Consider the following 25,906-nt stretch of genomic DNA (forward strand, 5'->3'; position numbering starts at 1 on the left):
GTGTTTGGAGGCCATTTTTGAATGGATGAAGGTGAAAAAACCTGAAACTTCATCAAGGTAAGATGGGGGAATCTGTTGATTGTTGATTCTGATGATCTTGGAAGACCTGTTTTGGATTGGGTTGCATGCCTCCTGAAGCAACAGATATGCAGTTTGGATTATGTCTGCACCAACTATGTACTTTCCAGGACAAATGAGCCCTGGCCATGGTCATTCATGCCCCAGTCAGCTCCGAATTGAATTAGATATAGTAAACTTTGTGGGGCTGTCATTGAAGATAGTCTGGACACATAGCCCACAAGACTATGGCTCGATATATTTTGTGCCAACAGTCAGATCATATTATGCGAGCTCTGTATTAGCTTCATTGGACACCAGTATGTTGACTTTGGCCTTTAAAGCTCTAAATTGCCAAGAGATGGGGCATCTCAGGAATTGCCTCCATATGAACCTGCTCCAGAACTTGGCTCAGCTTCCAAAAACCTTCTTGCTGTCTTCTACCTCTTCATGGAGGTGGCCCTCTGCACTAGGCTTTCTTGCTGGAAAGGATAGTGCAAGTGGATTCTGGCTGCTGCTGCTGACAGAATGTATCAGACACTTCTATGCAGTTTCAGCTAAAGCTGACTCGCTCCATGCCTTTCCTATACGATGGTGCGTGGGCTTCCCTGACCACTGCTACACTGTGGGGCAGGAGCAGCAAGTTGGCAACCACAATTTTTGTTTGGCTACCGAGGCCTGCCAAAACCTGCAGACCCCTGATGACAGCAAAGTGTTTAGAGATCTATCAATACATCCTGATATATCTGCTTCCTTCTTCTGACATTGAATCAAAATTGATATTTCAGAAATTTGTGTTTTGCTAGAGGATATGGCAGTGGTTTTAGGACTCGTATGTCTGATTTGCCTTGTTAGAACCGAAGAGTTTATAGTTTAGTTTATGTCATGGCTTTTTTTTATTAGTATTGGGTGTAGTTTATGTGGCTCTGAGGGCTCTCTCAAAATGCAAGATGGATCTCAGTTGGTGGAATGTTCGCATTTGTTTTAACCTGAATGACAGATTTCTCCCAACCATTTAGGAGGGGACCTGCACTTGTCCATCAGACATTGTCTTGAAGTTGGGCCTTTTCATGCATTAAAAAGTCATACTGGTACCTTGATATATTTTTATTTTATTTACTGTATTTTTCTCTGGCTTTCCAAATAGTTGTCATTTCTAAAGCATCTCAGATCAACAAAAGATATAAAAAGGGAGCGGAGTGAAAAGGTAGAGGAGAGAGATCAATTCTTCAAAGTCAGAACTAAGCTGCAAGTGGACATTTATATCCAGTTCAGGCCAAGCAGATCTTCCCTGTCTGGTGTTGGTGTCGGTGTTTCTTGTTCATTTGGCCATTGGATGGGGCCTGAGCATTCTTTCCCCTTGCTTTTGCAATCCCAGGGAAACAGGTAATTGGAGCTACTATAACCCATGGTCTGCAGAGTGGGTTGTTTAATTCATTGTGCATTGTTGTGACATCTGCTGGGCACCATGGGTTAATTTGCTTGCTTATAGTGTTGCATGGCAAGAATGGTTCAGATCACTTCCTCTGGTCTATTCTTCATGCGTGTTCTCTGTGTAATGGAAACAGCTCGTATGGGCTATTTCAGTAGTGTCTATGGCAGGAAATGCGCAATTCAGAGCACCTAAAATCATCTATGCCAGCAGTGTCTGTGTGGAAAATGTGCAATTGTGTTTTAGTCCTATAGGGCTTTAGCGAATGACCAAAAAAGAGGGTTACAGAGGTTTTGGGGGTGCGTCAGGTGTGTGAGATTTTGTCACGTTCCTGTAAACTTCAAAAGGTTTATCTGCGCCATCCCGCTTTTTGGTGCTCCCAGCGTTTTCGTTCCTTTGTATGTGATCGTGCAGAGGTCTGATGGTGCATTGTGTGCCTTGTGACTAGGGATGGTTGTGTATGAAGTTTTGTCCCGATCCTGCAAACTTCTAGTGCTATAGAGCCATCACACTTCTCCCCTCTCATTGGGATATTGTGTAAGGTTACAACAGGCTGCTGCAATGTTGTCAATGGGTAAAACAGTGCCACTGCTGGGGTGGAAGGTCTGCAGCAGGACAAGGGCTGATGGGATGAGTCAGATTACGCACAGTAGTTTAATAAGATACGCACAGAAGCTTATTTATGGAATCGTGTGGGGGATGCCAGCAGCTTATTTTCAATGCCTGTAGATTATTAAGCCATCATTGTTACTTTAATATTTTATCAGTTTTACATGCTTTTTAATCAGTTTTATGCATTTTATGGTATTTTTGTATTTAATGTTGTTCCCCACCTCGATCCAGAGGGAGAGGTGGGTAAAAATAAAATATTATTACATCATCATCATCATCATGGCTTAAAGTGACATCCATATTCGACCAGTATCACAAAAGACTTGATGGGACTGTTCACATGACATGACAACCCACTGTGGGTTATTTAACCCACATTGAGGCTGCAGTGCGTGTGAGTTGTGTGCAGCCGCCATTTTGAATATACAAGTCCAACTCGGGCGTTGTCATGTCAGGCAAACCCAGCAAGTGTGGGTTATGTGAGGGCTAAACAATCCTCACATAACGTGGTCTGTTTTAGACTTATGTGAGGCTTGTTTAACCCTCACATAACCCACGCTCACCAAGTTCGGACAACGTGACAACCCTCGAGCAGGAGTTGCATATGCAGCCTGGTGCCTATGGATGCCACAGCTCATCATGGGTTAATAACCTATGATGGTGTGCGTTAAGTCATCTGAATCCAGTCAACATATCACCTCTCCAACGGTGGCTTATTCAAGTATCCAAACCAAGCTTCTGAAATTCTGGTTGTGTTGTTCAGATGGCAAACTGATAAAGCAGCATTCCTAAAAACTCACAGGATATAATTCTTATTAGAATTTCAGTGAAACGTAGGCGTGTTCAAAAATGACACATCTGTATCATTCTGATAGGTAAGTCGAAACTAGCATTCCACATGCAGTTGAAAAACATGGTGGTACTAAAACTCCAATATTAAACTTAGCAAATTTAAGTAGATGCCCATATTGTAACCAGATCTTACATAATTCTGTTTCATGTCTACATCAGTATTTAGTGTACTGAAAAATCTGATGTACTATGAGACAAACAGTTGTGATTAATGTGATTGCTCTCTGAAAGTTCTTGTAAATGTAAAACAAATAGAATGAAACTAAAATGATGACGACTAGTAATGACTAACAAACACCACTCCTACCTGAAGTGGGTGTAGTTGATATCTGATGACCGAAAAATCCCTTTCTTGCAAAATCAAAAAATATTCAGTAATGTCCCAGGTTACAAATTGTTCTTTGTTCCTCTTTTGGCTATATTAGTCCCTTGTAATGAAAAGTAATCCAAGTTTCATTCATTCTCAAAATAGCTTTGTGAAATAAGCCATCATTTCTATTTTACAGATAGCAAACTGAGGCTTGGTTGTCAAGATCATCTAGTGATCAAGTTCAGATGAACATTAACCTAATCTACAACATAATGCTCAGCAACAGTTCTTGTGTAATATATTAAACAGAGGTGACTACTTCTGTTTTTCATGACTTGCTATACTCACACAGTGCAAATCTGCAATCGTTTTGATTTGTAAAATATTTCTTTTTGCTGTAATATGTTTCAGGGCTGCTAACAGAAGGGAGGCCATTAGTTAAATAGTGGGATTGCCTCAGCTCATTGGCTTAAATCCAATGTCTCCATCCTCCCCCACTCCCTGCATTCCCCCCATGACCCCAAATCTGTTCAGGAGGGTTTTCTAAACCTTTGGAGGGGAAGTCTCTTTTGCCAGCAGTTTCTATTCTACTGGCAAAAGTTGTATCCAACCCAATATCTCTGACAATTATTTCCTAGGCTTTTAATAAAAATATTTCGAAGCCTATAATTTATTTATTTTTGATGAAGAAGGGTAAGCACAAGCAATCTTCTCTCAAATCTAACATCACATCAATTAATTCTGAGAATATTATACAAAATGATCCCTAGAATGTTGCTTATTGAATTCATGTTTTTGAAATGTAAAAAATCAGGGACATCTATTTTGGTGTAATTAGTCTAAATTCTCAAACTGATACAGAATTCAGGAGATATTAAAAGCTTTATCATGTTTACTTTGTAAGATTGGCCATTTTTAGGTAAATGCTACCTATTTGTATTTTTTGAGAACTCTAGCAGCTACATTGATTTAAGCATAGCGTTCGTAAGAAATTCAGTATTAGAACATATTAATGCAGCGGTTCTCAACCTGTGGGTCGGGACCCCTTTGGGGGTCGAATTACCCTTTCACAGGGGTCGCCTAAGACCATTGGAAAACACATATTTCCGATGGTCTTAGGAAACTGTATTGACTGAACTATGTCATGTATGATCTTTTGTATTATTAAAGCTATTGTTATGTATTATTTTCATTAGCAAACCATCCCATGACAATGGATCGTGTAGAGAAGAACGAAAATAATTTTATGGTTGGGGGTCACCACAACATGAGGAACTGTATTAAAGGGTCGCGGCATTAGGAAGGTTGAGAACCACTGTATTAATGATTAAATTTTGCAGCCCAACAGAAAATTACAAAATCTACAGTTTATCTAATTGAACTTGATTTTGGTGGATAGAAATCCTTATGAATTTTACAGATATGAGGGGATACGGGGGTGGGTGGGAATTGCACCTCTCCCTGTTTCATGGTTGGAAGCGTTCAGTTAGCAGAGGGAATTACTTGGATTCAACCCTTTATTTTGGCTATTCTGAGGGAGGCTATGTGTCAATATTTTTAATTAAAACATTTAATTTAAGACATTTAGCAATAGTAAATATTCTCTGAAGTGGAAAGGCAAGATAACAAAGCTGTTTCTCACTGACAACCCCATGTCAACAACTTATCCTCTCTAGGTTCAGACATCACGCTAAGCCACGACAACTGTCCATTGTAGTTTGAATATTCAAAATGGCTGCTGGCACACACTGCAATCTATCATGGCTTAAATAAGCCGTAGTGGGCTGCGGTGATCATGCAAAATGGGTCTATGACTAGGCTACATGACACACCATGCCTCATCATGGCTTTTTTAAGCTGTGGCATCCATGGGCACCATCCTGAACAGTCAAGCCTGACTGTGGATTGTTGTGTTGTGTGAACCCAGCTGGGGGTGGGGATATGCAAAGGTTTAAGTAAGCCACTACAAGCTGTGGCATTTTGGGTGAACTGCCCATTATATAGGTGAGGAAGCACCTCTTTCTCAGTTTTTCAGTCGCTAGGACATTGAATGATGAAACCCTAATCTCTTGGATTTTTCCTCAGACAGGTAAAAAATGCAGGAAGCAGTAGTGACAAGTATGACAGAGCATGTGGCCATTATTTATTTATTTATATAGCACCATCAATGTACATAGTGTACATAGTAAAAGAATAAAACCCCAACACCCTGCCACATAAGCTTACATCCTTGCTTACATGGCAAGGTTTCAACCTGAAGAGAAGATATAGTTTTGCAATGCCCAACTGCAGTGAGAATAACGGCTCTTAAGTAGTTGCAGGTATTACCAATAATAATAATAATAATAATAATAATAATAATAATGTCAAAGGCATAGAGAAGTATATTTGGGTGTCATCAGCATACTGATAGCACCCCGCCCCATGCCTCCGGATGATCTCTCCCAGCAGTTTCATGTAAATATTAAATAGTTTTGGGGAAAGGATGTCACCATATATAGTTGATTTCTTTGGAGGCAAATTTGGATTAAAAGTGTAATCTTAACTGATGGACAATTACTTCAAATTTTCTGAGCATTTGAGTAATAAAGATGGTTGTTGGACGGGATTTACAAATTAAATACCTGCTAATAGGCTTTGAATCATCATATATACTATCCAGGACCTGATCCTGGATGAGCATGCTGACCTGGCCTATATCACAGAGACCTGATTGGACGAAGCTGGGGGAGTTAAACTCTCTCAGCTCTGCCCACCATGGTTCTCTGTCCAGCTGCAGGCAAGGCCTGGGGGGGCAGGGAGGTGGAGTAGCCTTGGTCTATTGGGATTCTATCCCCCTGACCAGGTGCCTTGTCCCACAGTCTGCGAGGTTTGAATGTGTGTAAGGACAGAATAGGGATTCTGTTGGTGTACCGTCCACCCCGCTGCTCAACAGTCTCGCTTCCCGAGCTAGCCAGAGTAGTCTCAGGGTTGGTGTTGGAGTCCCCTCTACTTGTTGCGCTGGGGGATTTCAACATAAATGCTGAGGCTGCCCTGTCAGGAGAGGCTCAGGACTTCATGTCTGCCATGACAACCATGGGGCTGTCCCAAGTAGTATATGGCCCCACCCATGCTGCTGGGCACACTTTGGACCTTGTTTTCTGTGCTGGATGGAGTGACAATGATCTGATAGTGGAGGAACTTTCTACAGTTCTGTTGTCGCTACCTGGTGGTATTTAGACTTGCTGGCACTCAGAACCTCTTCAGGGGTGGAGGACTGATTAAGATGGTCCACCCCAGGAGGCTGATGGATCTGAATGGTTTCCTGATGGCTCTTGGGGATTTTCCTGTTGCCTCAGCAGGCAATTTTGTCATCTCTGGAATGGAGAAATGACCAGGGCGGTGGATACGATTGCTCCTGAGCATCCCCATTGTTATACTTATAGAGGCTGAACAGGCATTTCAACCCACGATCCATGTATATAAATACCCATTATAAGTAAATAAATATGATAGGGTTTAAGGCAGGAATGAAATAGAGAATTAGAGTGGAGGCAAGACCCAGCTGAAGCCCCTTTAAAAGTGTCGGACAGTGGTGAAGGGGTTCACAAGGCTCCTCCAACCCCAGCTGAGCACAGGCTGATGAGAGTCAGAGATCAGCATCAGCAGTCTGCCAGAGCTCGAAAGCTAGGGAACGAATTGCGAGCTCCTGATGTCAGGTGTTAAAAGGTTCAAAGCAGTTCAGGGAAGATGCGGGAAACAATCCACACACCCCAGTGTTCAGCCTATCCAGCTTTTCATGCATTTGGACTCCCTGCTGAACTGAGTCCCTTTGGACTGTGGCCCCAACTCAGCCTGCATTTGGAAGCCCTGCTCTGTGACTCCAATACCGCGTTGTTTGACTCTGCTTGCATCCCAGCCAACTAAGGAATCCAGCTGCAGTTTCTCTGGCTTGGCCTCCACATTTGATAATGACAGCTATAAATCTCCTCTCTTAGCTGGCAAACACGGACACTTGTCTAATTCACATAATTGTTGGAGATGTAACACCCCTAATGTTCCTTTTATTCACATATTTTGGCAATGCCAAATAGTTGCGTCCTTTTGGGATGAAGCCATTATTATTATTATTATTATTATTATTATTATTATTATTATTATTATTATTATTATTTATTACATTTATTACATTTATTAATAAATAATAAGTTTACAAAGATTAAAAACAGTGAACTTTAAAAACAAATGTACAAAGTGTAAAACCATAAAAAGCATAAAAACAGACAATATCCATTTAAAAGCTACTAATAAGGATAAACTTCATATTGGAACAATCTTTAATATTGAATGATGTGCATGTCTTCCTAAATTATTTACCAGTCTCCCAGAAGCTAATGTATGGTCAGTGCAAACGGATTTTTTGAGTCCTTATGACAGCCAAAAGACTGATATTACTACACTGGAAGTATAAATGTTCACTTCACATAATGCAATGAATGGACTGAGAACCTAACAACACTGTGGTTGGAGTATGGCGCTGCTCACGATTGGATAAATATATGGATATTTGGTCTGCTTTTCTTGAAACATGAATAATCTCCCCTGTTGTTTTTTTCTTAAAGAATGTTGTACTTGACGGAATTGCTACTTTAACAGATGTAATTTTCTGTTCCTTTTTTAATTTTATTATCTTGATTTGTTTTCTGTTCTGTGTGCAAATTACCCTATATGCAGCCTCATCTTGTCAATTTCCTTGTATGTTACCACTGCAATGCTCCTGTTGACAGCTGCAATCTATGAGGACATTGACAAAGCAAGACTACATATATTGTGCTGGGGCAAGTGCACACTTGTGAAAGAATTGTGGGGGGGAATAAAAGATTACGAACACATTTGTGTCGTCCAGAATCACTGAAAAAACAAATGAACAAACAAGATGGGAAACAAATGGCTGTCCCTCCAAAGTGCTGTTTGGACATCGGTGGCAAGGCAATCATTGGCAAGGGGGGCTGGAAGTGGCACTGGTGAGATCGTGAAGAGCAGCGCAGTGGTTGTTTTTTTGTATGTGTTCTTAACAAGCGGCTCTGTAGCCGATTGTGGCAACCCATGATAAATTCGCTGTTGGTTGGAAGTCATTGCTCATATAATTTTTGTTCTTGAAAAATTGTGATTGCGGATGTTCATACACTTTTATATTACAACCCTGTAATATAAAACTATCCCAACTACGCCCTTATCAGGACAGAGATAGCCTAGCTACAGTTATCCATGCTCTGATAACCTCTCGTTTGGATTACTGCAATGCGTTATACATGGGGCTGCCTTTGAAAACGGTCCGGAAGCTTCAGCTGGTACAGAACAGGCTGGTACTAACAGGGACTGGCTGGCGAGATCACATTACGCCAGTCCTTTTACAACTTCATTGGCTGCCAGTCCAGGTCCGGGCCCGATTCAAAGTGCTGGTATTGACATTTAAAGCCCTAAACGGTTTGGGGCCAGGTTATTTGAAGGAACGCCTCCTCCCATATGTACCTGCCTGGACCTTAAGATCATCTACAGGGGCCCTTCTTCATGAGCCCCTGCCAAAGGAAGTGAAGCGGGTGGCTACTAGAAGGAGGGCTTTCTCTGCTGTGGCACCCCAGTTGTGGAATGAGCTCCCCAGAGGGGTCCGCCTGGCACCTACACTGTACTGCTTTTGTTGCCAGCTGAAGACCTTTTTATTCTCTCAGTATTTTAACACTTAATTTTAACTTAAATTTAAATTTTACTGTTCTAACTCTGTATTTTAATCTTATATCAATTTTGTTGCATGGTTTTATCCTGGTTGTGCTTTTTATACTGTATTTTGTAATTGTGCTTTTAACATGTTGGTTGTTTTATTGTGGTTTTAACTTTTGTGAACCGCCCAGAGAGCTTCAGCTATTGGGCGGTATAAAAATGTAATAAATAAATAAATAAATAGATGCTAAGAGCACTTACTGTTGCAAAGATACTTCAAGCTTGGAAGGATAAATACCAACCACCTATCATTCAGTGGACTGAAGATCTTACTGCTCTTGTTACATTTGATCACTATCTCCAACAGACATTAATCTCATGTGGATGGTTATTTAGATGTATGGCCTGCTACGTTTCAAATCTATTTCCCCTCTTTTTTTTTCTTCCTTTTTTTAAAATTAAGGATGATGTAAATGATTATTGTGTATGGATATGTTTTATATGTTCCTCTTGTTTTTCTTTGTGATTCCACCTGTTTTTGTTTTGTTGTTATATTTCCAAATTTTAAAAAATGATGTTTTTTTAAAAAGTACATCTCTAAGTAGTTACACTGAGATAGCTAAAAATGGGTTGTATCCAAAGTTAGTCCTATGTAGAGTAAATCCACTGAAATAAATGAAACTTAAATTAGGCATGACTAATTTAAATTTATTTATATTTATTTATTTAAGCATTTTAATGCCGCCATTCAGCCAAAAAGGCTCTCACGGCGGCTTACAAAAGTATTTGACAGTCCCTGCCCACAGGCTTACAATCTAAAAGACATGACACAAAAGGAAAGGGAATTGGGAGGGAGGAGGGGGGGGAAGGAAAGCAAATTCAGGCACTACAATCTTAGTAAATCTTAAATCCCATTCACTTCAATGGGTCTACTCTGCATAGGACTCACTGCTCTGATTCACATGACAAAACAGCCCACCATGTCTCAATTTAGTGTTGGGGGCTTTCTCATTATGCTAGTTGCCTGCAGGTGCCATTTTTGCGTGTTGCTGTTGGGCGCCTAGCTTGTCATATTGTGAACCCGGGCAGCAGGGGTTGTTTGAGATTTAGGCAACCCTCAAATATCCCATGGCTTCTTTGTCTAACCCTCAAACAGCCCCTGCCATCTGGGTTTGCCCAACACGATAACCCACAACAAGCCGGGTGCCATGCCACAGTGCTAGCCCCTGCAGGCAAATTAAGCAATGATGGGCTGTTGTGTCATGTGAACCAGATCACTGTGTTAGAAAAATACTGGTTCAGATCTGAAGTGTCTTTTGATTCTGTACATTGTCAATTCTCCACTGCTCAGCTTCCCTCATTGTATTGCTTGTTGTTGCAAAAAGCTCTATTTTCAGTACTCCCCATCGAGAAAACAATGTTGTCAGCACCGAAGCATGTATCTCCCGCTTGTGGGTTATGTTGTCATCCTGCTCAGCCTGTCCGCAACTATATTTTCCGTCCCTGCTACATGGCCACAATCCTGATGTCTCTGTCGACACACCAATTCGGATCTGCATTGTCAATTGTAGCAACAGAGAGGATTTTGTTCCTCCCTGCTTGTTCAAATACGCCACAACAGTTGTGTTGTCTGATGCTACTCGAATCACCTTTGCGCTTAAATGACTCTCGAAACTTCTCAATGCCTTCTCCACCACTTTCAGTTCCAAATAGTTGATGTGGCACATCTTTTCCTGAGCATTCCACATCCCGTGTGCCCTGAGCACTCCACAATGGGCTCCCCAACCTGACATCGACGCATCTGTAGTCAGTATTTTGGATGGGGTAGGACATGCAAATGGAATGCCCTTTAATACATTCTCCTCGACCATCCACCACCGCAATGATTGGCCCACTTCGCTTGGCAACTGAAAATATGTTGTCCGTGCATTGCGATTGATGTTGAAGCAATGAATGAACCAAACCTGCAGAGGTCTCATTCTGAAACGTGCATATTCGACCACCGCCATCGTAGCTGACATTAGACTGAGCAATTTTTGAATTTTGTATGCTGAAACTTTTACTGCATTAAAAATCTCTGTTGTTAGAATTATTAAAGCTCGGCACCGATCTATGGATAGATATGACCTGCCCTCTTTGGCATTGAGTCATGCCCCTATGAATGTAATCTCTCGCTGTGGTACCAGTTTGGATTTTGTTTCGTTTATCAACCAGCTTTTTGAAGTGCATGAGGAGTACAGCATGGAGGAAGGTGGGAAAGCCCATTGTGCGTATGAAACACAATTCTTTGGATCTAATTGAAAATGACACCTAAAACTCAGTTATATTTTCTAAACAATGATTGTGAATGGTCATTTTACCTGTGCTTAGGAGCTGATGTGTGATTGTCTCCAGGATGGACAATTGATAGCATTGGTTGGGGAGAGAAGGATTATTCTGTAACTGTAGAATTATTTTGTCCCCTATTTTTGGATAAGATCTAGAGGATATGAATGTTGGGAATATCTTTCCTGGGGATGGGGGGCAGTAAGAAATAGCTGCGCTTTTAAACAGTCCACTCATCAAGGTTTGCTAGTGGATATAGTCTAATTGAACCAAATAATTAATATTTTGAATTGAATCTGTTTTTATGCCTATTGCATGAAGTGAATTTCACCTGAGTCATTTAGTATTTAAGTGGTCTCAAATGACTGACGTAAATGGAGCAGATAGTTTACGTGCTGTTCTTTAGAGGTTTTGGCATCATTACTACTACTTACTAGGAAGCTTTAGCCATCTGCCAACTGAGCCTGACACAGCCAGTAGGAAGATGTTGTACAGCTTTCATATGAGTAATCATCTAATTTTCTGATTTACAGGCTTAAGAGGCTAATTAATCATTGTTGCCTAAAATCATAGGAGAAGCATCTGAAAAGATAGAAGGAAGACTGAGTGTGATTTTATCCTGTAAGGTTTTTTTCTTTTCTTTTCATGAGTTGCATGCTAGCTGGCAAAGCTGTTGCTATGGGAACAAACATTCAGCTCTAGAGAGTGCCAACGGAATGCTAATCTGTTATAAATGAGAAGTTCCAGCTGCTGCCCAAAGGTGGGGAGGCATAGAGGAAGTTAACGGAATGAAACCACATTCCACTATTTCAGTATCTACTCAATGCTGGTACCATAAATTTATATGGGTAGGCAAAAGCTGCAATAGCTGAAATTAACTCCATAATGCACATGCACATTCAGCGTCCTTCATCATTTCATTTTCCCCCAATTGAATATTTTAACTATTTATTAGAAAGTATGAAGTGACTTTGAACACAAAGTTGATAATAGCTAGTGAGAGAATCCCCAAATAGGCATATCAACATTGCTTAACTGGTGTGATTAATCAGCTCGAGCTTTCAGTCTTAGATTAAAGTTGACCTGACTAAATTGGTGTGACTGACAACAAGCAATACATCTGATTTGGGATATTTGTTATTTTCCTCCAGCTGCTTTCATCAATAACTAAATTTGACTACAAAACACCAAAGCTAGTTTGTCTTTCACAGATTAAGTATTGTGGCTTTTCTAAAGGCAGTTTGTGCTGATGGCCTGTTGAAATGAAATTTTAACCTGAATCTTTATGATTGCCTTTTAACTTGTTTGAAGCCATTTTGTTTTGATGTTTTACAAAACATTTTCCTTTGATATATTACAAAATATTTAATATTCCCAAATTTGATACGTTAAAAATGGTGATATGTAAAAGAAAATTGATATGTAAAAAATACATTGTTTGCTAACTTCATGTGATAGGTTACAATTAAACTAGTAGTACATTTTCTAGTCCTGTCTGACAACCTCTGTGGAACTCAACAAATTGTACAGGCTTTTCATAACATAAAATGTTCAAGGAAAAAAGGATTGTAGGACTCAGTTTGAAGGTTTCTGTTCCTGAGAACAGTGGTTTGGATCCAGGCATATTCCTCCACAAATGAAGGGCTCCTTCCAGTTGTGAAGGGAATGAGGGCACAATGAAGCCTTCCCACTGAAGGATGTGGAGGTGAGTTTTGCTGATAACCCTCTTTCCCCTGCAGCTGCCAGCTCTTGTGCTCTTTTGAAGGTTCCCCAGCCTCAGGGCTGCATTATGAAGGAGGAATTTGTGAAAATTGCAGCCATGCCCCTGCTGTCAGCTCCAGCAAACTCAACCAAGCAAAAGTTTGGTATCAAAAGTTGAAAACATAATGAATGGTTTGGATCCAAAGTCTGTTCATAAATGAAAATATATCGGGTACTATAATTAGGCAGTCCTAACTTTGATCCTTACATAGGACCTGTAGGTGAAGGCAATAGAAACCTTGCTTGATAGTTGGATTGACAAATTATTGTGTACTATGTTTATTTTATGGGTCACCATTTAATGTTACATAATTGTTTATGGTGTGTGCTCTTTCCAAAGCAACAGTGATAGTTTTTAGTCTTGCTGTTCTGTTATACAAATCTACATGTACAAGTTCGTGGAAATGTTATATCCACTACTTGGAAGCAGCAGCTGCTGAATAGTTAAGGATTAGATCACCAAGCCATGGTACAGGAATTAGTTCTGTGGTTACATACTCTTCTCTCCCTATTTCCTTTGTATGCTCTGCTTAGTTAGTTAGTACTTGGCTTGTGACTGCCCTGAAAACCAGGACTGTACAACAAGGTTTGAGGGCAAGTGCAAATCATAGTTTTTCTAAGTGAACAGCATGATGGGAGGAGGAAGTGCATGAGCACAAGGCTTGCTTTTGTAGTGCCAAGCCATGGTTTGGTGTTACGTGTGAACCAAATCAATGTTGTGATGATGATTTCTGGAACTTTGTGTTGTAATGTTTGTTCCTAGTGACCAATATAGTGTGAACTATATCTGAAATGTAAGGGTATAGGCATTTAATGGCTGGGTTCTCTTGTCTGTCTTGAAATGTACAATACAAATTTAATGTTGGAACATTCCTTGTTCGTTTCTTTCAAAAAGTACGTATAAGGGTTCAGGACTGTGTTATAGTGGTAACTGTATACAGCACAAACAGTGATGTTTCTGGTGCCAGTCAATTTACAGTGGGGCAAAAAGAGAAGATTTTTTTCCAGATGTTTTAGACTTCAGCTCCCATAAACCCAAGCTAACCTAGCCAATGGTTAGGAATTCTGGGAATTGTAGTCCCAAACATTTGGAATGCACCAGGTTGGGCAAGGCTGTTTTAGTGGACATGTGCTGCCACTTTGTGGTGCCACTTCCATTCTGTGAAGGATCTTTTTACATGGTTCAAAGTTATGCAATATTTAATTGTGGCCTCTAATCTGGGCTGTAATGTACATATTAGGTTGTATAACTGGATGCAGTTTCTATTAGTGTAGGCATAATTTCTTATCTTGCCTATACAATACTTGGGGGAAAATATCTAAAACACTTCTAGGAAGCAACATGAAATTAATTCCTTTTTCTTGTGAGCGATTACCCTGTAATGGGTTAAGTCTTTTAGGCTTAACATTCTACAAACTGCAGGTTTATCTCTGTCTGTGAAACCTTGAGATGCTTTGATTTATAGAATACTTAGAGCCTTGAGAAGAAGCAGACTTTTCATTGCTCTAAACTTTTCAATTATCGAAAAAGTAATGGAAAACTTCTCTCCGATGACTATCACTTTAAGCAGAATTATTTGATGAGGGGTCTCTTGAATGTTCCCCTCCCCTTAAATACAACCTATCGAGATTATATTGACATTGGGGGTGGCAGTTGTAACATAAATGGCAGTTGTAATTTTAAATGACATAACATGGACAGAGTTGGTTTTCAGAAGCAGACAAAACTTTACCTGCTGATGTAGGGTTGTATTCAGTGGTGGATTGAAGGGGCATTGCAGGTAGATCGAATTTCCTCTCCCTCTGCAGTCACTGTGCACCCCAGATCTGTCGCAGAAAATTGGGGCTATCAACTTCTTATGAGGATGGGAAGGGAAACTTCTGTTGTGCGTGCGGAAATCCACTCGTGTAAAGTTGGATGTAGTCCACTAAGTGATATGATTCTGTCATGCAGTGTGAGCATAATCACGGTTGAAAGTGCTACAGCTGTTGCTACTAGAGTTTAAGATGGACTGTTGTTTTGTTGGATGCTTTGAAGCCCCCTGCCAGAGCCAAAACCCTATTTGAGTCTCATTAATTTACAGCATACAGTTATGGCCTCAAGTTTAGATGACTTTTTAAAAAAGGGGTTAGGCAAATTCATAAAAGATATGTCTATCAATGGTTATTCCCCCATGATAGCAAAATGGAATATTCATGTCTAGCAGCAGTATACGTCTAAGTGCCAGATGGCTATTACTTGTGTTTGGGGTGAAATAAAAATAATAGCCATCACTTTCATGTCATGCCTGCAGCTAGTCATATTGTAAAAAGAAGGCTGGATTAGATGAACCCTTTTAGTATGATCCAACAAGGTAATTTTTATGTTGAAATACATGACTAGTAAGCTACATTTTCAACTTGATATATATACACGCACACACACACTAATTGGTAATAAAGAAAATATACTAAGGCCAAGAACAAGGTTTCATAAACAAAGCACTCCTTCAGATTCTGTGATTAAGTTTAAGTAGTTGGGAGTAAAAGGAAGTGAAGAGTGTAAACAGAAACTTGTTTTATTAAGCATGATACATTGCAGTAATGTCATGGTCAATCTGCCCTTGACAATCATCATATATTAATGAAATGATTAAATCAGCTAACTCACTCAGCGATAAATTAAGTTTAAAAAACAAATATGAAGCATGCTCATTGATATTTTCAAAATATTCAAACTTAAAAACTTGTAGTACAAAGTAAAGAGGGAAAAATAATCTTCCTAGTTCAAAGTCTGGGCAGAACCATGATTTTCAAAGCTATTTGCTGTTTTGTGAACCGCCCAGAGAACTTCGGCTATTGGGCGGTATAGAAATGAAATGAAATGAAATAAATAAATAATAAATAAATAAATAAGATGATACATAGCATCTTAGGATGTAATCCTATGCATGTTTAGAAAGAAAAAGTCCTACAACTCACAGCATTCCCCAACCAGCTAAACATGCCTAGGATTGCATCCTTAATTATTTAAATCTGATCTCCCATCTTACTATTGCGAATAACAAGGAGAACTGAGGAGAGAGATCAGGAACTGATAATTAGTGGAGATGGATGATTTGTTGGTTTGCAGTAGAGGAACACTTAAGCTGGAGCAAGGGTAGCTCCAGAAAGGCTGAGACTTGAAGGACAATACAAAGATTTCTGAAGCAACGTCTTTCATTCATCCAAGTACAGGTGCACTGTGTGTATGCACATGTCTACTAGTCCATTGCATATGCAGCCCAGGGCATTTCTGGGTCTGCATGGATTACAGAGATGAACACCTATTCAGTTTGGGGCTGGATGGTTCTCTTTCTCTTGTAGTCTAATTACTTGTACTTACACATAGTGCAAGGCTTCAAATTTTAGTCTAGTGTGTCCCATTGGGCAGCAACCAGAGGTGGAATATAGAAATCTCTGTGTGCCTGAGTAATCCTGCTAAATTTATTGATAGAAAATGAATATAGTGGCAAGAGGTATAGGTTAGATTTTGCACATTAACTCTCCTATTATTTTTTTCAGATTCTGTTGCTGGATATGTCTTTTCATCTGGTTTGGTAATGCGTCAGAAGAATTGCTTCAAACTATAATGGATTTTAAGTGGTACTGTCAAGAAAATAGGCTTTATAATAAAGTTTATGTCTGACAAGTGGTGCAGCTTACTACACACAACAATGACAACCTCTCATATGAATGGACATGTAACAGAAGATTCTGACAGTGAAACAAAAAATGTGGATCTTGCACCTCTGGAGGAGACTCAGAAGCACAGAGAGATGGCTGTTGATTGCCCTAGCGATCTGGGAACTAGGATGATGCCACTACGGCGGAGTGCTCAACTTGAGCGGATTCGGCAACAGCAAGAGGACCTGAGGCGAAGACGGGAAGAGGAGGGAAAGAAACAGGAGCTGGACCTGAATTCTTCTATACGTCTGAAGAAGCTAGCTCAGATCCCTCCCAAAACTGGAATAGACAACCCTATGTTTGAAACAGGAGAAGGAGTTATTCTGGAGAGCCCACATTGCGCTGTGAAAATCCTAGGTATGTATAGATTGCAAATGGAATGAAACTTACATATAAAATACTATTTTAGGGCTCCAAAATTGATATTTAGGTTGTTAGGTTTTCAAGAAGATGACTATAACAAGAGAAAAATTTGCACTTAAGTTGCTGTTGATCTGCAAATAGAATTTTCCCTCTTACAATGTAAAACAACCTGAATCATTAATGTGATAAAGGCTGCTTGATTCCCATTTCTACTGAGAGTCTTCAGAATATATTTGAACATTGCTGTCTTAGTATAGATTGTTATGGCTGCCTCTGACATGGCAACTTCTGGCCACTGGTGCTACATATGGAGCTTATTGTGTGCAGACTGGTAAATTATACAGAATAGCTAACAATTGCAATTCCACTAAAAAAGTACAAAACATCAGAATAGGTAAACAACACAAACATAAAACAGTAGTAGAAAACAATATCACAGAAGATTACAAAGCCTAGAAAAAAAGAAATAATAATAATAATAATAAATGATGATGATGATCTCTTCTTGGTGCTGAAAAGACATTTGTAGACCCAATCGAGGTTCCCTGAGGAGAGCACGAGGTTCCCTGAGGAGAGCACCGTAGTGAAGGCTGTCTCTAATGCAGCTGGTGGGGGGGCACTTGGAGGAGGGCTTCTGTTGGTGATCATAGTGCACAGACAGATTGATGTGGGAATAAGTAATCCTGCAGTATCTAAATCCCAAATTATGTAGGGCTTGAAAAGTAAGCACTTTAGATTGTGTTCAGATGTGTACCAGGAGCCAGTGAAGCTATTTAAGCCTGGGGAAGGGAAATTCTTGGGCTTGTACAGGCTGCATTACCAGCTTCTGGAATCCTGCAAGGGTTGCACCCATCTCCTGCTACTGCCAAAAGTGGCTGCTGATGCCAAAATCCCAGTGATTTTGCTGTGAAATCAGGCACATGGAAAGTAGGAATGTTCTATGCCATGGATACCACTTGGACATCTGGTGACCAAACTGAACACCACCAAATTGTCAACCTGATCGACAAAGCCCCCTGCCCCACTTTCTCCCCATCCCTCTCGCCACCTCCACAATAACCCTGCCCGTTTTTGCTCTTGCTCCCCCACCCCAGCCTTACTAAGCTGCTGCAGCAGTAGTGTCCCTTCGTCTTTCACTTAGCTTTAACAGGCAGCCTGGGCACACTGCAAAGCAAGTACTGGCTTCCAGTTGCCATTTTCATTTCCTGAGAATGCCTCTGGGCCCACACACTTCAAGTGGGAAGACCACTCCTGCATGCCTCTGACTAACCAGAATGAAGAGGAGGCAGGGTATGGTTGGAATACCTATCCAGTGTGCTAGTGGAGGGGGCTGGGGAATGTGTGGAACCTGCCAAGCACCTTTAGAGAGAAGGTGAGAAGAAAGTGTGGTATCAGGGAGATGTAAGCAAAAGACCAAATGAAGCAGTGCTCAACACGCACCTCTTTATTTTGTCTGTTGTGTTGTTTCTTGAGTCATAAGGCAAAAGGTTTGTTTGCCTTAAGGGAGCCTTTTCCCCACCATTTATTTCTTCCTTGTCTGTTTTTCTCTCCTCTCTCTCCCTCTTTGTCTCTCCCTCCCCATCTCCCCTCCCCAAACCTCCATTGCTGGGCTTCTCTCATTTTCCTAACCCCCTCAATGAACCATGAGCCCTAGCATAGAGGCCAGGGTAGTGATTAAAGTGTTCTTTCATTGGCTTTTTCTCACTACCTTTCCTTACACTAAAGAGAGGCATGGAGGGAATAGATGGGTAGGCAAACAAGAGAGCTTTGTGAAGAAGCGTTCCTTGTCTTTGGATGCTGAATACAGTGCTGATGTGGTGGAGCTGTTGATTTTTCAAGGGGGGTGCAAGTCCCCTTGAAAAATCCAGGAGTAAGTCTTGATGGGCTCAGTGAGGCTTTCTTCCTAATAAGGGCACTTAGTACTGTAAGTCTCAAGGGCGTATAATGTTGCGCGTGTTCTACATAAAGGGAATTACATTGTCTATTAAGTCTTGCATTAAAGTGACTAAAAAGAAGGAAAACAAATGTTTAAAGCCCTCAAACCATCTTCTCTCAGGTCAAGGGTTGAATGAGTATTTGTGTGTCCACAATTACTACTGCAAATCACTGTGATGGTGGAGGGGCTTTACCTTCCCCCTGTCAATATTGTGCAGTATCACTAGGATGGGGAGGGGGGGTTAACCTTGTCCCCCCCCCCATTGCGGCATTTTCCAGGGAAAGAGGGCTTGCACAGATATCCTCTTACGCTGGAGAATTGCTGTGATGGAGGCAAGGTTAAAGTTTCCTCCCCACCGTTGTTGTGCTGCTGAAAATTACTGCAATTGCTAGAAAGCTTTAACTTCACATCCAAGCCAGCAGTTCTTGAGGGAAAGAAGTTGTGTTAGAGGTCACCCCCATGTATGCTTTTTCCTGCTACATTGAGCTTCCTGCAGGAACCCAGTTCTTGAGGGTAAGAGGCCATGTGGGGAAGGCTCTTCGCACAACCTCTTTCCCTGCAGCATAGGGCTTCTGCCAACCTGCCAACAAGCGATTCAGTGGGCTGCCAGGCGCCAGAGTGTTATTTTCAGTGATAGGGTAGTGGCAGAAGAACATGTGAGAATACTTGTAATAATAAAAAAAGACAGTAGCATGTGCTTCCTTTACATAGTTTAAATTTAGCGGGCATAAAAAAACAGCACTGAAAACTGTTGATAAACCAATCAATTTTATCATGACAACAACTCATCTTTTTGAATAGAGTTCAGCTTACTTCCGCTGAGGTTGTTGGTGCACCTTCAGTTTCACTGTCATTACTGAATAGTTCCATTTCACAGTAAGACATGTATGCATTTCAGTGACATATGTATTTTGTTACATACGTGCTAGGGATAATCACCTGGAAAACACTGTTATAATTGCCACGTTTGCTGAACATTGTATTTGCAATTGGCATCCCTTCATTGTTACTAATAAATTCTGAAATGGATTTTTTTTCTGCGGATAAATAAAGCACTGGAAAATTTCACACCCCACATCACTGACACATGCACACTGACAATGCAGAAGTTGGCAACCGCTCCTGTCCATCCTGGAAAAGGGTATTGGACATAGTACCAGAGACAACGCATGTGAAATTATAAACAGCACTATGGTACTGCAAAGACTGGCACACATCTTGCATTGCATGACCCATGCTAGAGCAGTATGCAGATGAGCATCTTGTTTGCGAATGTATGTAATTATAACCTAATGGGATTATTGTCATAAATTACATATTGTACAGCAGATGGGACATAAAAATTGAATAAAGATGTTCAAGAACATTTTCCTAGCAACTATATTTTCAGACAGAAAGATTTGTATACATCAAGGACTGACTAGGGGGGCAATCCTGTGAAGATGATTGGCAGCCTCTGTACTCAGAGGTTGCCGAGCATCTAATGAAGGGCAGCTGGAGAGCAGAGGTGATCTTTGCCTCTGCTTTGTAGACACCCCTGCATTTCTGCTAGATGAGTGATTTCACCTGTCCAGCAGCAGGGGTGTTTCGGAGGGGGGAGGGAAGGAGGCTGGGGCAGCCATAGGAGTGGTCCTGTGACTGATGCCCCAGTCTCCTCCCTGCCCTGGGAATGCCCCTTTTCCTGTCTCCACACTCCATTTCTGAGAGTGGAGATGTAGCCAGAACCGCAACTGGCTATGACGGGGAGGGGACTACTGTTCCCGACCTTGGAGCCCCAAACCCAAACAATCCTATGTTGCCCCAGACACTGGGGGATGTAGGAGTGCTCCCTAGAAGGTTAAAAAATTATTGTGAGATTTGGAGAGGGAGACTAGAATGGAGTGGCTGGAACCCGGAATAGTCATATTAAAACTATAATTAAGCTTCCTTCAAACATTGTTTAGTGAAACATCTGAAGTATAATGGTTACATCCAATATAGTTCATCACAACAGAGTGCAAATCTGCCCATTTACTTTCATTTGCAGCAAATAATTTGTTAGCTACAGAATAACATTTCAACTTGTCACTTTAGTTACTGTCATCTGTATTAGTCTGACACACTGTTGACATACTAGCTTTCAAAGGTTTTGGTTGTATTTAGTTTGCATGTGTAGCTGTGTTGCCAAACAAGGAGAGAAGTGACTTGAAAAACATGCTTCAGTCATGACTTGATTTTTGCAAGCCTGTAACCCGACCAAATTCAATATTTAATAATTTCTATCTTCTAGGTTTTGCTTTCTGTAGCAGAAGTCTGTTTCTATCTAAACCGTTCCCACAAACTTTACTTTTCATAGTTTCAAATAGAAAAAGCTACAGAATGTTTATGCATAGAAGGGCTGCATTCTGCATTACAGCCTTCACTCATGAGCGCATTCTGTTCATGTAAGTCAAAATGTCATGCAGGGAGGATTAATACGTGTGAAAGCCATCACAGCAGGTATAGGATGGCTTAATCTTGGGGAGAGACAGCCCATCTTCACTCCTTTCACTAACTAGAAATACTCTGCCAGATGGTACTTTATAGGTACATTGGCAATGGAGAAGAGATGCTTTGCTGCCAAAGAGTTTTCAAAATACAATTTGGGCAGCATTCACACCTTAAGCAATGATTAGGGGCTACCTGCTCCTGATTATCTTGTTTCATCTCTGGCCCTGCTTGAGATCAAATCCCTCTGGCTGTTACAGTGATGCAAGCCATTCTAAAGTTGTTCCAGCTGCAATATGGAGGCTGGTTTTGAGCAGTTGTAGTTTGGCCCTCTGTATTGTGAACAAGGTCTCCTGCAGATAGCTGAAACATAGCCCCAGAGTTCTGGAGTTCTCTTGACTTCAGGCCTAATCTTTAGCATCAATTTCCCTCCAATGCAAATGTCACCTTCAGAGGAGGGATTTTCCTCAGGAGGAAAGGGTTAAATTGCTCCCCTATGTCTGTTGTGTTCCTGCTTATTATCATTCCCCCCATCCTGTTACTTTTGTTAAATGCAAGTAAGTATTGAAGATAAAAAGAACGTAAGAACAGCCATGCTGGATCAGACCAAGGGTCCATCTGGTCCAGCACTCTGTTAACACAGTGGCCAACCAGCTGTCGACCAGGAACCCACAAGCTGGACATGGTGCAACAGCACCCTCTCACCCACGCTCCCCAGCAACTAGTATATGCAGGCTTGTTGCCTGTGATACTGGAGGTTGCACTTAGCCAGCAGGACTAGTAGCCATTGATAGCCTTCTCCTCCAGAAATTTATCCAACCCCCTTTTAAAGCTATCCAAATTGGTGGCCATCACCACATCTTGTAGTGAATTCCATAGTTTAACTATGCGCTGTGTGAACACTTCCATTTATCTGTCCTGAATTATGGAAGAAAAAGAAAAATGCCTCCCTTTCCATATTCTCCACATCATGAATAATTTTGTACACCTCTATCATGTCTCCCCTTAGCCTCCTTTTTTCCAAGCTTAACAACCCCAGCTGTTGTAACTTTCCCTCATAGGGGAGGTGCTCCAGTCCCTTGATCATTTTAGTTTCCCTTTTCTACACTTTTTCTAGCTCTACAATATATATTTTTAGGTGTGGTGACCAGAACTGTACACAGTATTCTAAGTGATCACACCATAGATTTGTATAAAGGCAGTATGATACTGGCAGTTTTATTCTCAATTCCTTTTTTAACAGTGCCTAACATTAAGTTTGCCATTTTTACAGCAGCCTCACAATGGGTTGACAGTTTCATTGAGCTGCCTGCCACAACCCCAAGACCTCTTTCTTGTTTGGTAACCAGCAGCTCAAATCCCATCAGGTTATACTTGAAGTTTGGGGGTTTTTTTTGTTCCAACATTATTCACTTTACACTTGCTTACATTGAACCGCATCTGCCATTTGGATGCCCACTCTCCCAGCTTGGACAGATCCTTTTGGAGCTCCTCACAATCCCTGTTTGTTTTAACTAACTTAAATAATTCAGTGTCATCAGCAAACTTGGACACTTCACTGCTCACTCCTAATTCCAGATCATTTATGAACAAGTTGAAAAGAATTGGTCCCAATACAGGTCCCTCCGGGACCTTAGTAGAAAGGAACTAACAAGTGTTTGCCTATTTCCCCATAAGAGGTTATATGGGGACAGAGAACTTTCTACCTTCATAAGCTTAGCTGTTGAACCTTGACAACAATGTTGTGTGTCTCCCTGTTTCCCAAAGCAGCCTTTCCCCAAGCCAATGCATAAATTCCTGTTTGTATCCTGCATGGGGCGGAGGGAGGGGGAATAGTCTTTGAAGCAAGGAAGACCTGAAAATGCAAGCGTTAGTATGTGAGAACTGTAGATCTGGCTGACCATTTCTGTATACAACTCAACCACAGTTTCTACCCAATTTACATCAGTACAGTGTATTCCATCTAGTATATCAGTGGCATCCCCAGTGGATCCTGGGTTTCCAACAAAAGAACATATACCTGTATCAAAGTTTGGCATGGCCACCTTGTACAAGTTAAGTTATCATTGCCATATTGTGCCTTATTGACACTACCCAGAGTGCTTGGCCTTAATACAACTAGATGTTTATAATATTAAAAGCTTTGCTATGATTTGTTTTGAAACAGTTCTAGCATTAAGCAATCAAAACAAAAACCTAGGATGCCACTAGCAACTCTTAGCTAGAATTATATTACAGCCCAATCCTATGCATGTTTACACAGAAATTGTTTTTTGTTGCGCATACTTCCTGTTAAGTATTTATAGGTGTATAACAATAAAATCTGTTACAATGCAGCCAAGAAATTGTTAGACCCATTTGGTTAAGTTGATGCAGATTTAGGAGTGTGTATGCTGTGGGTGGGAACAGGGGAGAGCCTCCGAAGAAATGTTTTTCGGTCAAGATACACTCTGATACTGTGTGTATCATTAAAATCTGGAAAATGTATCTCCATTTTGGGAAGGAACATTTTCTTCCATATGTTCTCACCTGACCACTAGAGTTTGATGTAAGACTAAGGTGAGCTGAAATGAATCCCAGCCATTGTTTTAATGTTTTTGGACTCTGGCTGTCTTCCAGTATCCTATATCAGCATGTTTGTAGTACAATAAAACAAGACTGAAATTTCATACATTGTTGCCTTCTTCCTGCATTAGGGATAGAAGGATGTATTAAAGCAAGGGCAAATAGTAGTTCATGGTCATTTGAGTGAACTACCCATGTGAGCCATTTTTGTGAATTAAATGCAAACTAAATCTAAACTTTTCAGCCTTAGAAACAATTGTGCTGATGAGGAACCCTAATCCAGTTGAATGTATTGAAATACTTATTTATTTATTTTTTAAGTGGAAGAAAATGAGTACTTAAGAGCTCTACTGCAATGTCTTTTCTGAAAGCTTGCATTTTTCATTCAACACACCCTATCTTTCTGCTTCTGGATTCTTCAATCCAGGATTTAAAGCTTTGCTAAACTTCAAAATAAAATTCTAGCTTGTTCTGAAATCTGTCAAATTCTGTTAAGATGTGTGGGTATGGAAAACATTCTGTACTATTTTTATTTTTTAGTCATTCAGAAAAGGCAGTGCATAATTGCTGATCTACTTATGGATGTGGTACTTCACTAACATTGCTTCTTTCCTTCACTAATTTGTCACACGACTACATATCCTCAAAAATTCTAAATGAATGAATGAAACACTTCACCTGTATTGCTTAATGATAAGTAAAAGTGAATCTACATTCAAAATAATACCTGTTCATAGTGAACACTCTTTTTTCTATTTGCCTTTGTGATTTCTCTTCAAGATGCAAGTAGGCTATAGTTGGACTTTTGTGTGACAAATAAAAACTAAGAAACTGCAGCTGTTTTTTTCCCCACTTCACAATTTTTACTTGAATTACCTACATGAAGGATATGTCATATTTGAATCATGCCATGCATTGCCTTTGATACTGAGGATCCAAAAGAAAATGACTTTCATTTGTTAATTGCTTGGGTTGTCCCAAAACTAGAATGTGTTTCAGCCTCTTCAAAGATGCCTCCTATAATATTTATTTAATGTGACCCAGCAACAATTTCCTTTCCCTCCTTCCAATCTGCTTTCCTGTCATCCTGAAAAGGAATCCTCCCCTCCAGTTGCACATCTTTTTTATTCTCTGCAATCTTTTGAGTAGTATACAGATTGAATATCTTTCCTGTTGCTGCTGAAGCCCCCCCCAAAAGATGCAACTTAGCTCCTAACAGAAAATAAAAGGAGTATCAGGTAGGGACATAGCTTTTGTCATTTAACAGATCTATATAATTGATGAGAAACTTTTCCTTTTTTGTGAGTAGACCACCTTTTAACAAAGCATTGGTTGGAATAGAATGGTAGGGGTATGTGTGCCTGTCTCTCTGTCTGCCTGCATGTGCACGCACATATGCACAAAGTGGGGGGAAGGGTGGGCAAGATTTTACTTCTGGCAGCAGCCCCTTGTACTTCATGAGGTATTGGGTGAGGAGATCAAATATAACCATAGTTAGTGTAATATATCTCTATTTTTAAAAGTCAGGAGTATCAAATCTAGAATTAAACTTGTAATCATCTATTGCTATTTCTGAAGCCAAATGGAATAGATTCCTCTTTACTTGACCAGTAGGAAGCTGTTTTACACCTCTTTAGCTGTTCACTTTTTCGATGGGAATACAGTCTGGGAAAAGGTCCCATTGAATTCAGTGGGGCTTACTTCTGAGTAGATTTGCATAGGACCACGCTGTTAGCATCTTACAGCCCACGTTTATGGAACCTTACACTGCTGTAGGGCAGACTATGGCTTGTCCTACTGCACCTGAAGTGTAAATCTAACCCTT

General features: G+C 40.6%; 1 protein-coding gene across 1 annotated transcript in view; it reads left to right on the plus strand.

Annotated features, from left to right (window-relative positions):
* PALS1 (protein associated with LIN7 1, MAGUK p55 family member) overlaps nucleotides 1-25,906 on the plus strand; it is a 75,810-nt gene that overhangs the window by 12,562 nt on the left and 37,342 nt on the right. Inside the window, exon 2 of the mRNA XM_063117565.1 lies at nucleotides 16,590-17,108. Coding sequence (XP_062973635.1) covers nucleotides 16,706-17,108 — 403 coding nt within the window. The 5' untranslated portion in view covers nucleotides 16,590-16,705. The remainder of the gene's footprint in view (nucleotides 1-16,589; nucleotides 17,109-25,906) is intronic.

This window comes from Elgaria multicarinata, chromosome 2 (genome assembly GCF_023053635.1).
Source record: "Elgaria multicarinata webbii isolate HBS135686 ecotype San Diego chromosome 2, rElgMul1.1.pri, whole genome shotgun sequence".
Lineage (NCBI taxonomy): Eukaryota > Metazoa > Chordata > Lepidosauria > Squamata > Anguidae > Elgaria > Elgaria multicarinata.